At 41.0% G+C, this 16,773-nt stretch overlaps 1 protein-coding gene across 1 annotated transcript in view; it reads left to right on the forward strand.

Annotated features, from left to right (window-relative positions):
* Nucleotides 1-16,489, forward strand: part of CFAP61 (cilia and flagella associated protein 61) — a 110,604-nt gene extending 94,115 nt beyond the window's left edge. Inside the window, exons 26-27 of the mRNA XM_035101986.2 lie at nt 6,328-6,418; nt 12,995-16,489. Coding sequence (XP_034957877.2) covers nt 6,328-6,418; nt 12,995-13,195 — 292 coding nt within the window. The 3' untranslated portion in view covers nt 13,196-16,489. The remainder of the gene's footprint in view (nt 1-6,327; nt 6,419-12,994) is intronic.
* The last annotated feature ends 284 nt before the right edge of the window (nt 16,490-16,773 follow it).

Genomic DNA, 16,773 nt, shown 5'->3' on the forward strand with positions numbered 1-16,773 from the left:
CTCACTGCCTTGCACTCATCAGGTTGAAGGCTTCAACCCTGTAGAGCTAGATTTAATGATAGCAAAATTGTTTTAAAATTAATTAAATTTCAAAATTAACAGTGACAACTAGGCCACAGCAGACATGCATCCTATGAGTTCTAACATTGTGACTTATCCTGTACTGCATATACAAGTTAGACTGTTGTGCCTCAGTTGAGCTCATGTTAGCTACACTTTTATGGAGCTTTTCCTTTACATTTGATAGTTAGCCCTGCACTGGAAATTTAAATTGATTTCAGTTTTGTAAAATTGCTTCAGCAATTTGGAAAGTGGGCATGGTAATGCACTTTTGAATATCAATGTAGATTATCGTTCCTTGAAGTACAGTATAGTGAGATTTAGAATGAAACCATACTCACAAATGAATTCCTGTCCTATTTGTTATCAATGCAACACAGGTACAAATTCCAGTACCCACTTGGGAGACATACAAACACAATCCCCTTTGTCTAGTTGCAGGTTCCAAAGGCATGATTTGAATCAGATGCAGACCACTTGGTAATCTCTCAGCCAATGTAAGCTTGCTCTGTGGGGCTAATTGGTTGCATTTTAATGCACTTTGCCCATTGCCCATGAGCTTGCTAGTGTTGCACCCACCTGGACTATTGATCGCTGGCATGTTAAGATTAACATATGAATGAGTCATACATGGAAATACCCTGCTATGGCTTATTTTATGGGTATGTCTTAAAATATGAGAAACAGGGTATTACATGTGTAACAGCTTTTCCTGGGGCCCTTATCCTATATAAGTGAGACCTAGAGGAGTTTGGCAATACTCTCATATTTCCAAATGCTATCTACTCATACACTTGTATGGTATTTGATCATTATGAGTAGAATCAAAGTACATATAATAATACTTGCATTGGACTATGGAGAGGGTGTTACTAAAGTTGTTAAGAAATTTTGTGATATAATTTTCCTCCCCTACCTCCATTTTTAATGAATTTTACCAAGTTAAAATACATACAGAAAGGATAAAAACAAGAAGAGATTAACAAATTGAGTCAAGTAAAATTTAACACAAACATTAACAGAAAATGTAATCCACCTCTCCCATAATATAATATATTTCCAATCAAAATATATCCAAGAGATTATTAAATCATCACTAACACTTCTGGCTGTAAATATTCTTCAGATTTAACCCTGTTCCAACAAAAAATGAGATCAAGTTACAGAAAAACGATCTGTTGAGCATATTTTCCAGTCTCACAGATGCCTAAAACATGTTCACTTACTCATCAAGGCAGTCTGCCACATTTTTCTCAGCCATTTGCTGAAACCTAGAAGCAAGTTGAGTAACTCTTCCAATATTTTTCCAATTGTACTCTAGTTGTTAATAATAAATTTCAACTCAAACACAATAGTAACTTTTTACAATGCCTCTTAGTTGTAATAGACTCTTAAATTATATAATCATAGTGTTATAGGAAAAAAAATTACAGTACAAAGATATCCCTAAAGCAAGCGTGTGACAGTGTGTGACTTTCCTTTTATTTTTACAGTACTGATAAAATATATGCATTAAAAGAGTCTACAGAGAAAATCCTCTGCAATTAAGGGATTATATTAAACCTGGGATGGATGCTGAATATGAAGATTAGATGTAAAACAGACATTCAAAACATCAGGGTTGTTGTTTACTCAAAGCCAGAACATAATGTGCAATTCTGTGGAATCTGGTAGTTCCAAAGCATTATCGGGACATGTTTGTATTGAAAAGGATTCCACCTTAACGCTTCAGTTCACCCTGAAGGCTTCCTTAAGGTTGCCATCAATTTTCCTTTCTGTCAAAAAGAGGCTGTGAGCATGGCTGAATATGCCACTCAGTACACTTTGCACCCTAATTAGAGGTAAATAGGTGTGCATTTTTTGAAGAGAATAAAGGCAAAGTAATACATGAAAGCCCTAACAGCTTTCCTATTCTGCTAGAATTAAATCCTAACCTTGAATCATACTATTTATATGTGTATAAAAGATAAATATAAATGGCCAGTGAATATTTGGAAGCATTAGACGTTTATTTTCTGTATTACATCACTAGGTTTTTAATGAATAACGGTGCTCCTAATGAGCAGCTAGACTACCAAGAAATCCAGGGATTAGAATTTGAAATGAAAAAGCTTCCTTGTACTAAAAAAGTATAATTAAACTTGATTAGGTAAACCTTTGAGCAGTTGTTAATGTATATTCCATATTCCTGTCCTTTTTGAATGTCGATTGCAAACTGTTAAATAATATTTAGCCCTTTAATCTGCATAAAATGCTTTTACATGCATTGAGATCAGAGTTATTATCCCTGTATTGTAGATAGGAGACTGAGGGTGAGAAACACAGGTTATATTTAGCTAGAGGGTTTACTGGATTCAGGATTCAGATACAGTAGTCCCTCTCTCAGTGCCATCCCAAGCATGAGTGACAGGACTCCTGTAGTGTGCTTCAGCTCTGGAATATATGTTAGGCCCCCTCCTTAAGCCATTTTTGTTAGAAACTGAAGACATTTTTATTTTAGCAGGCTTTAGAAATTTATTTTAGATCTTTCTGTTGCCTGATTTTGCTGCAATTTTCCTGATTCTTATCATTTGTTTTTTTTTATTTAATTGCTTCTGCATATCAGACATGCAGACACACACTATAAGGAAGTGGTTGTTGGGGATTTTTAGGGCATAATTAATATTGAGCTGGTCAAATAGAATGACCTGGCTTTAAAAATCTAATTTAGGTCCTTCAAATGTCCCCAAATCAACTCTGTCCTCCTCCTCCTCCTTCCTCCTCCTCCTCCTTCCTCCTCCTCCTCCTTCCTCCTCCTCCTCCTCCTCCTCCTCCAGCATCTACTTTCTTTCACAGCAATTGGATGGCAGCTCCTCAGCCAGCAGCACTTCACTTTGTGCTAAAAAGCTGTCACAATCTCAACAGCCTTACAAAGGGGACCTAGCTGCCTACTCCAGTTACTGGTAACTGTCCCACCCCAAAGGGACCTAGATAGGCTAGCCCATGGGGAGGCAAACTAAGGCCAGGGGACTGGACCTGCCCCAATCACCTTCTAAATCCGGCCCATGGACGGTCTGGGAATCAGCATGTTTTTACATGAGTAGAATGTGTGCTTTTATTTAAAATGCATCTCTGGGTTATTGGTGGGGCATAGGAATTCATTCATTTCCCCCCAAAAAATCTATTCCAGCCCCCACAAGGTCTGAGGGACAGTGGACTGGCCCCCTGCTGAAAAGGTTTGCTGACCCCTGAGCCTCTTCCTTCAGTAGTGTCAGGGGTCGCCCTACAGGGAGCCTCCCCTGTCATCCTGACCAGCACCTCGCCCAGCGGCAGCACAAGCAGCGAGTCAGGAGGAGGGAATGAGGAATGGAGCGGAATGGAGAGAGGGCTCAGTGAGGCGTTTGAGCCCTGGCAACACTATGGGGAACAGAGCATGCAGGAGGGGCTCAGAGATGCGTCGGAGCCTTGGCTGGTTGAGGGTCAGCGGATGAGGGGCTCAGCGAGACGTCGGAGCCCAGGCGCCACCCCAGCCAGGAAGAGGGGAGACCTTTCCTTCTGGCGCCCAAATTGAGGCGCGTGCCCACACGTAATAATAATAATAATAATAATAATAATAATAATACAATTTTATTTATACCCCACCCTTCCCAGTCAAAACCAGGCTCAGGGCGGCTAACACCAATAAAATTACAATAAGACATAAAAGAAAAGAAAACAATTAATTAAAATACAGATTAAAATACAATTTTAAAAATTTAAAATGCAGCCTCATTTTAAGTAGTCCATAAATCCAAACCACGAGGGAGGAAAACACAGGTGTCAGACTGAATCCAACCCAAAGGCCAGGCGGAACAGCTCTGTCTTGCAGGCCCTGCGGAAAGATGACAAATCCCGCAGGGCCCTGGTCTCCTGTGAAAGAGCATTCCACCAAGTTGGGGCCAATACTGAAAAGGTCCTGGCCCTAGTTGAGACCAATCTAGCCACCTTATGGCTCGGGATCTCCAGAATATTGTTGTTTGTGGACCTTAAGGTCCTCCGCAGGGCATACCAGGAAAGGCGGTCCCGTAGGTACAAGGGTCCCAAGCCGCATAAGGCTTTGAAGGTCAAAACGTAGGGCGAAGGGGCGGCGTTTTGGGGTGCCCAGGCTTTTATGCTGGCCGAAAAGCAGACGGAAGCCATTGCCGGGTTCTGAAAGTGACTAGGCGTTCATGTTTTCTGATATCTCTGCACTGTAAATAGTATGCACAATAACCCTAACCCTAACCCTAACCCTAACCCTAACCCTAACCCTAACCCTACTCGAGAGTAGCCACAACAAGTAGGAAACAGCTTACTGTACCCCTGAAAAAAAGCACTGCGTTAGGGGGAAATGAAATGTTTTGGCAATGTAGAAAGCAAATGAAAAGGAGTGTTAAAGCCAAGGCAATTGTTATAAAAAACGAAGTCAAATAAGTTATCACTATTAATAATACTTTTGTTACAAAACCTCAAATCAAATCAGAGATCTTCAGGTAGTTACTGTCCTCTGGCATCTAGTAAATCTGGATGGGTCCAGAAGTAAATCTATTTCATGGCTCCTGCATATACGTAAAAGGAAGAGGAATACTAGCTCAACAAAATAATCTGAAAAATGTATGTCTTTTATCCATGATTAAAATTCCGTATTCTCCTGGAACCACTGTTGAATTGAGAGAGGCCTCATGGATTTCTATTTTTCACCAGTTTGAAATTCATCACAATTTATTTCTGTTACTATTTATTTATTGCATTATTTATATATTTTCCAGCAATGAGCTCTAGGTGGCATAAATGCTTCTTCTCTTTCCTCATTTAATTTATACAACAACCCTGTGAGGTAGGCTAGTCTGAGAGGCAGCAAGTGGCCCCAGGTCACCCAGTGAGTTCCATGGCTAGGACAGAATTGAACCCTGGTCCCCTGGATCCAAATCCGACATTCTAATCGCTGTGCCACACTGGCTCCAGCATTACACTACACCAACATATCGAGTCTCTCCTAGCCTACAGACTAGAAACCAGGGGTTGCATTCAACCAAGTTCTACTTTGGGTAAACTCATTGAGATTAATGAACCTAAATTACTCATGCCCATTAATTTCAATGGGTTAGCTCTGAGTAGGAAATAATGGATCAAACCCTAGGCCTGGTGTACAACTGGAGCTAATCCACAACTGTATACAGAATTGTCTACACAGAAATATGGGGCAGAAGCCTGCAAGACAAAGCCTTTCTCCCACATCCCAGCATATGTAATATGTGCCCTTAAACTACACCTTGTTGAACTGTGTGATCTGATTCACACAACAACTCTGGCTCTTTTTCCTGGCCACTCCAGCTACGCTGGTTGATAACAAATTATCTGAATTGTTTGCCTTGAACTAAAGCAAGGTGTCCAAGTTCTATAAGTTAGGGTTACTTTCAAAAAGTGAAAACTAGGACGCCCTGAAAGTCGTTGACAAAGCAGCACCTTTGAAATCCTGGTAATGTGTGGCAGCCCTATGCAAGTGTAGAGGCTGTGTAAATTGACCGTTGGAAACTAAAGTTTACTTGTTACTAACTCAGTTGTCATTACTTTATATTACAGCACCTAGTGGTTACTAAAATAGATATGCTTAAATTTTATATGCTTATACTTTAAAAAAAGTATTCATATTTACCCCTGCCCCTTAAGACCTGGGTGCCTTATATAAATATTTATTTGCCCAGAAAATAGGTTTTCATAGCTCTTATGTTCTTTATTGCAGGGAATATAAACACTGAGGATTTCCTTGTATGATAAATTCAATTTAGCTTCAGTGCACTAGTGCAAGGAACATATTGCAACACTGTTGTGTCCTGTTTTTCTGGCCTTTATTAATCCAGAAACCTTAATGATGAACAACACTTTGTGCCATTGTCTACACAAATGTAATTTGTTTATGCAGGAGTTCAGTTAATCCTGCCATCTGCTTTTCTCAAATGAGGACAGATAATAGAGACACAGTTCCTCACAGGTCTTCAGGCTTTTAAATTCTGATAAAATCAGGATTCTTCACTGGCTCTTGCCACAGCTCTGAATTAAGCCACTTTAAATGTAATTACTGAAGCTGGCTGTACATCAGGAACATCCATTAAAAGAATTGATTGACCATGTTGTTACGGGAGGCATTTTATGAACAAACTATCCTGATGGGTCCAGAACTGTAATTTATAAAAGCAAAAAGCAGGTAAATACTTTATTAGGGTCTAATGAAGGCTCACTCACTAACTAAATTTCTTCTTTTTTAACTAGCTACTTGAAGGAACCTTGGGCTTTGACCATCTATCACGATCGCTTTATTGATCTGAAGAAGGAATTGCACCAGATTCTACTATCTGTCCAGGTAAAGAAAATGACTACCAAATGCATTTTATCATGTGATCATTTTAAGATTTGGCTTTCATCTTCCCATTTGCTTTATTTTCCTCTTTATTACTTGTGAAAATCTGATGACCCACAACATTAATTTTGGACACTAGGAAGAATCACATTATTCACACCTGCTTTTAGAACAACTGCTATTGCTGGTACGTCTGCTTGGACCCATGACTCTATTACATTCTCTACTATTTGATATCTGCCTGCATTTATCTAGGATTAACAACATAAAAGCAGAAGAAGAGCCCTTCTGGATGAGACCCAAAGATCCATCCAGTCAGATATCTCTTTCCAGAGTGGCCACCCACATACCTCTTCCAGGAAGCCAGCAGTGAGGGCATGAAAGCAACAATAGGGAAATGAAGTGCAGAGGAATTAAGTTTTAAACTCTTTCCTCCATATCATTTTCCAAATGAAAGTACCACTACCAGACCCAAATGCCTATTCTCATTGCTTTACTACATAGGCACAGAATGTGCCTTCATGTTTTTGCTACTAAAAGATAACTGCTTCAGAGTGACTGTTTTCATTGGAGAAATGGCATTTGCATAAACTTTCTGCACACTGCATTTTCAATCCAGATCATGCACATGGCTGCTATCTGAAATAAATTTGGCCATCAGGGGGTGCCAAGTAGGGGGGCGGGAGGCCAGGACCTAAAAAAAAAATTCAATGAAGGGGCCAGGCCCCCACCAAGTTCTGTGGCGGTGTGCCCCCTCAATCGTGGAAACAAGGGAGTGTGCGTGGTGGCCATGATATCTTGGGACAATGAATTCTATAAACAAATTGTGCATTCTATGAAGAATTGTTTTCTTTTTTTCTGAATCCACTGTCAATCAACTTCATTGCTGAACCCTAAGTTCACTTCTTTCAGTCTACTTTATTCACACCATACATGGTTTTATAGGCTTCTGTCACATCTCTCCTTAACTGCATTTCTTCTAAATTAGAAAGCCCGGAATGCAACTGTGCTCCAACCCCTTGGTCTTTTTGGTGGTCCTTTTCTGCCCCATATCCTGGTCCATTTCAATATCCTTCGGGGGCAACCATAACTGTACACAAGTTAGATGTGTGAGCTGGTTCCATTGAAAAACCTTTGTCCCAGGTGATGCAAGATTATATGAAGCTATTTTTGTGGTGTTTGATCTGTAGCTGCTAATTCATTCACATATGCAATCCTCTGTTGTGGCTGAAAACACCAAGTAGTCAGCACACCTGCGTGAACCAGCCCTAAGGAAAGCAGAACAATAAAGGAGGTGTGAGAGAGTTAACAAATTCTGCAGAAGTGGTGAGACTGCAGTAGTACAAGAAAGGTGAAGAGGATCTGGGTTTTAAGGAGCAATGAATGGCTTGGTTACATGTGATGGGTGGGAAGCTGAGGCTCTTCCAGGTATGAAGAGGAGTGTAGCAGGGTGCATGATGGGGGAATAGGAAGTGTTTCAGTCATCTCAGTTTGTGATATGTATGATGGCCTGCCCTCATCATTGAGCTGAATCAGACAGAATTTGCTCATAACAAAATTCATGTGGGCATCATGAAAGGTTGCAGGATATAGATAGGACTTTTTGTGAACACATTTTTATGCAGCTTGTTTCAACATTTTTCAAGGCTTCTTATGAGGCTATCGTGAGAAGTGAACAGCCTTATTCAAGTCCATATGCGTAGCACGTGTGCCCTCTATATTTAACATGGCTTTATTTGCTTTTACTTGTGATACCCTTAACTGCAAAGCTAGCAGGTTGGGGAGTTACCCAGGTCAAAACACCCTGAAATGCTAGGTGTGAATGTGCAGGAAGGTTTTTATGTGGATTAATACTAATGATTTGATTCCTCACCTGCAGTCTGAAGTGCTGTAATCTAGGAAGGGCTTGTAAAATGTGCTTCTTCTGCATGTTTGATTCCCAGTCCTGGTTTGCAAAACACCATTCTGAATTCACTCTTAACCATCAGTGATCGTAAAGGTAAAGGGACCCCTGACCATTAGGTCCAGTCGTGACCGACTCTGGGGTTGCAGCGCTCATCTCGCGTTATTGGCCAAGGGAGTACAGCTTCCAGGTCATGTGGCCAGCATGACTAAGCTGCTTCTGGCAAACCAGAGCAGCACACGAAAACGCTGTTTTCCTTCCCACTGTAGTGGTACCTATTTATCTACTTGCACTTTGACGTGCTTTCGAACTGCTAGGTTGGCAGGAGCTGGGACTGAGCAACGGGAGCTCACCCCGTCGCGGGGATTTGAACTGCCGACCTTCTGATTGGCAAGCCCTAGGCTCAGTGGTTTAACCCACAGCACCACCCGCGTCCCTATCAGTGATCTTGCAACTCCCTTATTAAGCATAAATAGTACATAAGGCCCAATAAGTAGAAGATACATTATCTGGAGGACAACATGAATTTCAGTGACCAGAAACCTTTGTGCAGGATATTGGTAATGTCTATATTCATTTTATATTAATTTTGTTTGATCCTCCATATAATATTACTTGAAATCCATTCTGTTTAAACCAATGATGGATTTTTTTTCTCTATATGCAGTTTAGGAATGTGGTATGGTTCTTCTGTAAAGGACATGGGTGGCGCTGTGGGTTAAACCACAGAGCCTAGGGCTTGTCGATCAGAAGGTCGGCGGTTTAAATCCCCGCGACAGGGTGAGCTCCCGTTGCTCGGTCCCAGCTCCTGCCAACCTAGCAGTTTGAAAGCACATCAAAGTGCAAGTAGATAAATAGGTACTGCTCCGGTGGGAAGGTAAACGGCATTTCCGAGTGCTGCTCTGGTTCGCCAGAAGCGGCTTAGTCCTGCTGGCTACATGACATGGAAGCTGTACACCGGCTCCCTCAGCTAGTAAAGCGAGATGAGCGCCGCAACCCCAGAGTCGTCCATGACTGGACCTAATGGTCAGGGTCCCTTTACCTTTACCTTTATGGTTCTTCTATTTATTTTTCTATACCTTATCCTTCAAATCCTTATAGAGCCATGAGTTCTGCACAAATGTCCACATTCATACTCACATAAATATATGTAGATGCTGACATGTTTAGACCTTATTTGCTGTTAATTTAATGATATTTAAATGTTTTAACTTTTTTATTGATAATGTCAATATTTCTTGGAAACCGCTTACAGGTTTTACTACAAGCAAGCAGAATAGGAATCAAGTAGTATATGAGTTTTGTTAAATAAATAAATATTCCCCTCCTCATTGCATCTGGATTATACCAAAAACAAAAACAAAACCTTGCAGGGGTGCAGCATTTGCAATATGCTTATTTTAACTGGAAATACCCAGCTTTTCACTGAATCATATGATTCTAAGAATGCACTATTCATATGAAGGCCCAAGCAGAAAACCCAAGGCACTCAGGCAACCCCTCCCCATTGCTCAGCATGATCAAAACTGCCCCATCCACCTTGCAGGGATACATGTGTTCAGGGCTACCAATTGAAAAGAATATTGGGGGGAAGCCCCGCCCTGCATAATCGGATCACATGACATGGCACGCTCATACCATTCGAATGGAAATGCTCATCAACTTGGGGGGGGCAGCCCCCTCAAATATTGGGGGAGCGAAGGGACCTTGGCCCCTAAGAGTTGGCTGCTATGCATGTGTCTACAGTATTCATGGCTGATCCTGTGCTTACTTTTTTTTCTCCAGTTTTGAAGCTTGCTTTTTTGCAAAACCTTTTATGTTTGTAGCCGATCCTTTAACCAATTCACCTGCTTAGTGACAGTACATTTTATCCAATTTAATTAGGATATCATTTCATAGGTAATAGCCTAGGTGATAGTATATGTATGAACAGTGCTTTTTTCTGGGGGGTTATGCATACCCCTAAACATTTTGTGAATCTTTTTTTTTTGTCCATTTACTGTATTTATTTTCCCTGATTTGAACTATAAAATGGTGATTTTCTTGAGTCAAAATGAGAGTGCCCCAAAACATTTTTAGGGGGGGGAAGCACTGTGTATGAAACTGCCAGTTGTTCTGTTTGGTCCTGTACTGCCTACTCTAGAGGTGCTCTCTGGGGCTTTGGGTAGAGGGGTATCTTTTCCTACTAACCCAAGATTCTTAAACTAGATTTTGGGATTGAGCCTGGGTCTTCTTCATGCAATGCATATGCTTTGTCTGCAAATTGTTTATCGAAATGCAGGCAACAACTTCCTGCATTTCTGTTGTGTAGAACAGTGTTTCTCAACCAGTGTGCCTCCAGATGTTTTGGGACTACAACTCCCATCATTCCTGACCACTGGTCTTGCTTGCTAGGGATTATGGGAGTTGTAGTCCCAAAACATCTGGAGGCACACTGGTTGAGAAACACTGGTGTAGAAACTGCTACCTTTAAATGATGGAGATGAAAATCATTTAGTATGGTTGGCCTTTAATGTCCCCATACTCAGCACTGGACTTAGGGCAATGAAAGTGGTTCCCCTGCCATAGGGCATTGAGCTGAGGGGGCACATCATCATCATCCCCATATTTATATGGTACTTATTGGGAAGATCCATAAAAAGGCAACTATACAAAAAAAATTATTGTGAAAATAAGAAACATTTAAAGGGGGCTGGCAAATTTTGTCCTTGCTCAGGGCACCATATGACCCAAGTCCACCCCTGCCATATTCCATTTTATGGCCTTACATTTTCTTCTTGTAACATTTGTTCTGCAAATGTAAGAGTGAAGTGCATACCGGTAGCTTTAAACTTTTGCTCATCAAACTCAGATGCAATTTTTTAAAACTTTCCTCACCCTAATTTACTTCTAGACTCCTTTCACCACAGTCCTGTTCAACATCTGCTTTACTAAGGGAGTAATTAAGTATTTGTTCCATATCCAAATAGTCTTTTATTTCCTTTCTGTTCTTGGTATTCAGTGGTCTCATTGATCTTCTTGTCATCTTCTCTTAAAATCCCTTTGCCATTTGTCTTTATGTTCTGTGCAAGATTTAATACTGCCTAACATTTAGCATTCCTGACTTTTCTACTTTGCATGCTTCCCCATGTTAAGTGATGAGCATCTGTGATAACAGCTTTATGGTTAGATTCAGTAACTTGCTGTGAGAAACAATTCAGCACCTCACAGAATCAGGTGTAAAGGACTGTATCCAAACCGAATGATGGTTCTGGTTCTCCCATAACCTGTTTCCCCTATTTTAAGACGTAGTCATAAAATAAGTCATAGCAGGATTTTTAAGCATTCAAGGAATATAAGCCATACCCCGAAAATAAGACATAGTGATAGGCGCAGCAGCGATGCCAGCCGTGACAGGAGGAGGAGGGGAAAAATAAGACACCCCCTGAAAATAAGCCATAGTGGGTTTTTTTTGAGGAAAAATAAATATAAGACGGTGTCTTATTTTTGGAGAAACACGGGTAATGCTGGAGCTTGGGACCCAGACCAAGAATTGGCTCAGTCATGCACAGTGTGAGCCATTGCAGACAAGCTTCCTCTGCCCCCATCCATCCCTCCACTATTCAGAAGGTTTAGCATGATCCTAAGGCTGACCAGAACGATCCTGGATGGGCTGTTTGCAGTTTTGTGCCCCAATTTTAGGACGCAATGGGATTTGAAGAGATTTGAATGGCAAATGGAGCAGAACCAGCCAGCTGCCAAACATAAGGTGACACTCTGTGTCTGTGAAGTTGCTGAAGCCCCTTTGAATCAAACTACCCCATGTGAATCAAATGTACCTGACCACACAGATATACATTTTTTCCCTGAGCTGTGATTAGGTGAACAGTGTTCAAGGGACCCATTTTGAAGAAAGAACTCCAATCATATCTTAAGCCATTTGTGCACTATCACTGCCATGTGTGGATGCTGTTAATGTGTGATACAGGTTGGAAGAGGAAACAAATGTGCAATTGGGGTGAGGGTAGTAGGATTTTGTTTTGGGTGCTTTGAAAAGTAGCATCAATAGTTCCCAGTCCCAAAAGAATGCAAAATCTGTATTTTGTTAGAGCGGCTGGGGAAAAGGAGAAAGGTGTTTGTGGATATTGGTTTCCCATTCACCTTATGGATTGATTTAAGTTTTGCATATCACAACACCTTTAGAATAAAATTGTTCTTTCAGAGTGTTGGTTATGTTCTTCCACTGGTACCAGACCTCCTTAAACAGTCAACTTCCTTCTGCCTACACTCTCTGTCATGGAAGTGAATACGGCATGTGTACTACTAGAGCACTTTGGGAATCAGCCAGCCAGCCTGTCTGCTAGCTTTCCAGGGAATGCTGTGAGCAGCTGCCTCTCTGTATTAGCTCTCAGGGCCTTGGGGATAAGAGAAGGTGAAAAGGAGGCTTAACAGATAGCCTCTGGCTAAAGACACAAAGCAATAAATCCCAGTTTGACTTTTGCCTTAGATTTGAATCTTCTTTCTGGTGCAGCTCTCTGCCCATTGCATGTACACAATTTATTTATTTGGGGCTTCTTCTGAAATCATTTGTGCCTTAGTTTTACTAATATGGCAGAAGAAGGTGACACCATTGTAGGCACTTTAATCAAGTTCATGATTATCTTCACACTTTTTCTTTTGCCATTTATTGCTTACAGGAAGAAGGTGTTCCTTCACTTCAAGAACTTGTTCGCCAAGTTGTGGAAGGTGAACTTGCATTATTGGAGAGACCAAAGACATATCTCAAAAGGGTCTATAAGCAAAGTGTCCACAAGGAACTGCTGGAGAAAAGCATTCTCAATTACCTGGACTATAACAATTATCACCTGCCAATGTTTGCCTGGCCAGGGATAGTTTAGGTGTGGCTGGATAAGTATGGCCATTTATAGGTAAGCCATTTATAGGTAAGCACCAGCAACTCAAATTGTAAACAAATAGGAAAACATACACCAATCTGCAAAACTAGCACATTTACAAATGTTACATAATGTTCATTCTGCAACTGTAAGGAATGGATCTTTCACTGTGGCAGCATCTACACTCTGGAACTCCCTGCCCATTGACATTAGGCATTACCTATAAATGATATGAGGGTCTTAACAAAAATTTGAGGGATGGATGGGTTGCACATCATTTTGTTCAAACTCTTCATGACTGTCCTGTGCACAAAATGAAATAATGAAATCTGTCTTATTTAAAAAGCCCACCAGGTGGAGCATAATCCTGATTTTGTTGTTTTGCAAGACTGAATTAAAAATAAAATAAACAAGTCAAGCAGTTACATGATTATAGAGTGCAATTCTTACATATTATAAGTCAAGTAGCCATTAAATAGATATTTGTAAAAGTCTTCTTTATCTGATGTGAAAATCTTCAACACCAACAACAGTTTGTCTTCATGATTATTAAAGTAACTCCATTTCATAGCACTGACTCAGCTCGGCAGTTCTGGTGCCTTTAAACCCTGTAGTCGTTTGGGCTCCTCTATGCTGGAGGCTCCTTACCAAGCAGAACCTGACAGATGGCTGGTAAGATTTGCATATTGCATTTTAGCTTTTTAATTGTTCATTCCAAATGCGAACTTTGTATCTTTCTGTTTTCCCGGACAGAAGGTACATTGTAGTGGGAGGGACTGGAGGTCAATTCTCTAATGTGCTGGCTAGTGACCCAGCAGCTGCGGGGTTAACTTCCTTTCCAAAGGCATCTCAGCAACCCTTTGACCAATTGCAGTTTGGCCTGCTAGAATTGTTTGTTACTGGTCCAGCCAATAAGAAAGAAAAATCACCCAAGGTGGGAAAGTAAAGTAAATAAAGCAAGTTGTTGAATGAAATCTGGAGAATTTCCATCTGTGCCTAGTGGTGAAAAGGAGCAGGTAGTCAGATCAGCACTGGTATATGATGTGATAAAGGGACATCATGATGGAGTAAAGGCTTTTTAAAAAGGTATCCTTTGTAATAAATATATTAGTATTTTGTATCTGTTTCATTAAAGAGGTGTTGCTAAAGATAGGAAGGATTATGTTTAATAGGTAAAGGTAAAGGGACCCCTGACCATTAGGTCCAGTCGTGACCGACTCTGGGGTTGCGCGCTCATCTCGCATTATTGGCCGAGGGAGCCGGCATATAGCTTCCAGGGCATGTGGCCAGCATGACAAAGCCGCTTCTGGCAAACCAGAGCAGCACATGGAAATGCCGCAGCACATGGAAATGCCGATTATGTTTAATAGGAATTGTCAAAGGAAGAGAACAGGTTGGGGCTTTAAGGCAAAGCGTGTCAGTACCACTTTAAACTATTTTCACTGAGCTCTGTTCTGCCAAGGAGGGTCTACAAAATCAGGAAACTTAACAGTGCAATCCTATGCATGTCTACCCAGACAGAGGCTGCATTGGGTTCAGTTGGGCTTAAGGTAAAGGTAAAGGGGCGCCTGACCGTTAGATCCAATCACAGACGACTCTGGGCTGCATCAATAGAAGTATAGCATCTAAATCTAGGGAAGTAATAGTACCACTGTATTCTGCTCTGGTCAGACCTCACCTAGAGTACTGTGTCCAGTTCTGGGCACCACAGTTCAAGAAGAATACTGACAAGCTGGAACGAGTCCAGAGGAGGGCAACCAAAATGGTCAAAGGCCTGGAAACGATGCCTTATGAGGAACGGCTTAGGGAGCTGGGAATGTTTAGCCTGGAGAAGAGAAGGTTAAGGGGTGATATGATAGCCATGTTCAAATATATAAAAGGATGTCATATAGAGGAGGGAGAAAGGTTGTTTTCTGCTGCTCCAGAGAAGTGGACACGGAGCAATGGATTCAAGCTACAAGAGAGAAGATTCCACCTAAACATTAGAAAGAACTTCCTGACAGTAAGAGCTGTTCAACAATGGAATTTGCTGCCAAGGAGTGTGGTGGAGTCTCCTTCTTTGGAGGTCTTTAAGCAGAGGCTTGACAGCCATCTGTCAGGAATGCTTTGATGGTGTTTCCTGCTTGGCAGGGGGTTGGACTGGATGGCCCTTGTGGTCTATTCCAACTCTATGATTCTATGATTCTACTGCAAAACCAGATTAAGCATAATAAAATTAAAACACAGCATTAAGAAACCAAGATCAGCCAATTCAATCTCATTTAAAAAACACACACACATTAAAATCCAAGCAGAATTAAAATGCTTTTCACTGCCAGACTTAAAGTCCTGACCCAAACAGTTTGGGGCTTTATAGGTAAGCACCAGCAACTTGAATTGTAAACAAATAGGAAAACATACACCAATCTGCAGAACTAGCACATTTACAAATGTTATATAATGTTATATAATGTTCATTCTGTAACTGTAAGGAAATTGATCTTTCACTGTGGCAGTATCTACACTCTGGAAGTCCCTGCCCACATCTCTGACATTAGGCATTTGTCTTTGTCGTACTGTTTCAGATGCCTGCTTAAAAATGTCTTTGTTTAAGCAAGCCTACCCAGATATGTCAAACTGACATATATGTTGATATGTAACTTCATTTTATAATTTATATTATTAACTGCTGGTTTTATTTCTCCTCCCCCATCGTTCTGCCCGGACACGGAGCTCCAGCGCCGAGGAGCTTCTGGCGGTTCCCTCACTGCGAGAAGCAAAGCTACAGGGAACCAGGCAGAGGGCCTTCTTGGTAGTGGCACCCGCCCTATGGAATGCCCTCCCATCAGATGTCAAAGAGATAAACAATTATCTGACATTTAGAAAACATCTGAAGGCAGCCCTGTTTAGGGAACTTTTTAATGTGTGACATTTTAATGTATTTTAATCTTTGTTGGAAGCCACCCAGAGTGGCTGGGGAAACCCAGCCGGATGGGCGGGGTACAAATTATTATTATTATTATTATTATTATTAGACTTTTGAATCTTTAAACTTTTTTTTTTACTTCCGGTTTTTACTGTTAATTTTTGTGGGAATGTTAAGGAAGGAAGGAGAGATTTATATTGTTTGATATTATTCCTCCTCACTCACGCCAGTGAGTGAACAGCAGAGCACATTCCCTTTGCAACTTATTGGAAGCAAGTTGACGAGTTGTTAAAATCCTTTAATTAAGCAATCCAGTCTGGCTTCTCCATTCTGGCTTGTTCCTGGTAAGTTTCCCCTTTATTTCCCTCTTAAAATACAGTGGTGCCTGGCAAGATGAAATAAATTCGTGCCGCGAGTCACTTTGTCTAGCAATAATTTTGTCTTGCGAAACGCGGGTTGCCACGGCAAAAAAAAAAGCCGAAAAACTTCATCTTGTGAAGCGCAGCCATTGAAAACTTTGTCTTGCGAGTCACCAAAAACATCGCAAGACAATTTCGTCTAGCGAGTTTTTCGTTGCGTGAGGCATTCGTCTTGCGAGGTTCCACTGTAATAACAACACAACACAGTCTTCTTTAAAAGTAAGAATAAAGTTTTACTCACATTCAGTTCACAGCAG

This window comes from Zootoca vivipara, chromosome 8 (genome assembly GCF_963506605.1).
Source record: "Zootoca vivipara chromosome 8, rZooViv1.1, whole genome shotgun sequence".
NCBI classification, from domain to species: domain Eukaryota; kingdom Metazoa; phylum Chordata; class Lepidosauria; order Squamata; family Lacertidae; genus Zootoca; species Zootoca vivipara.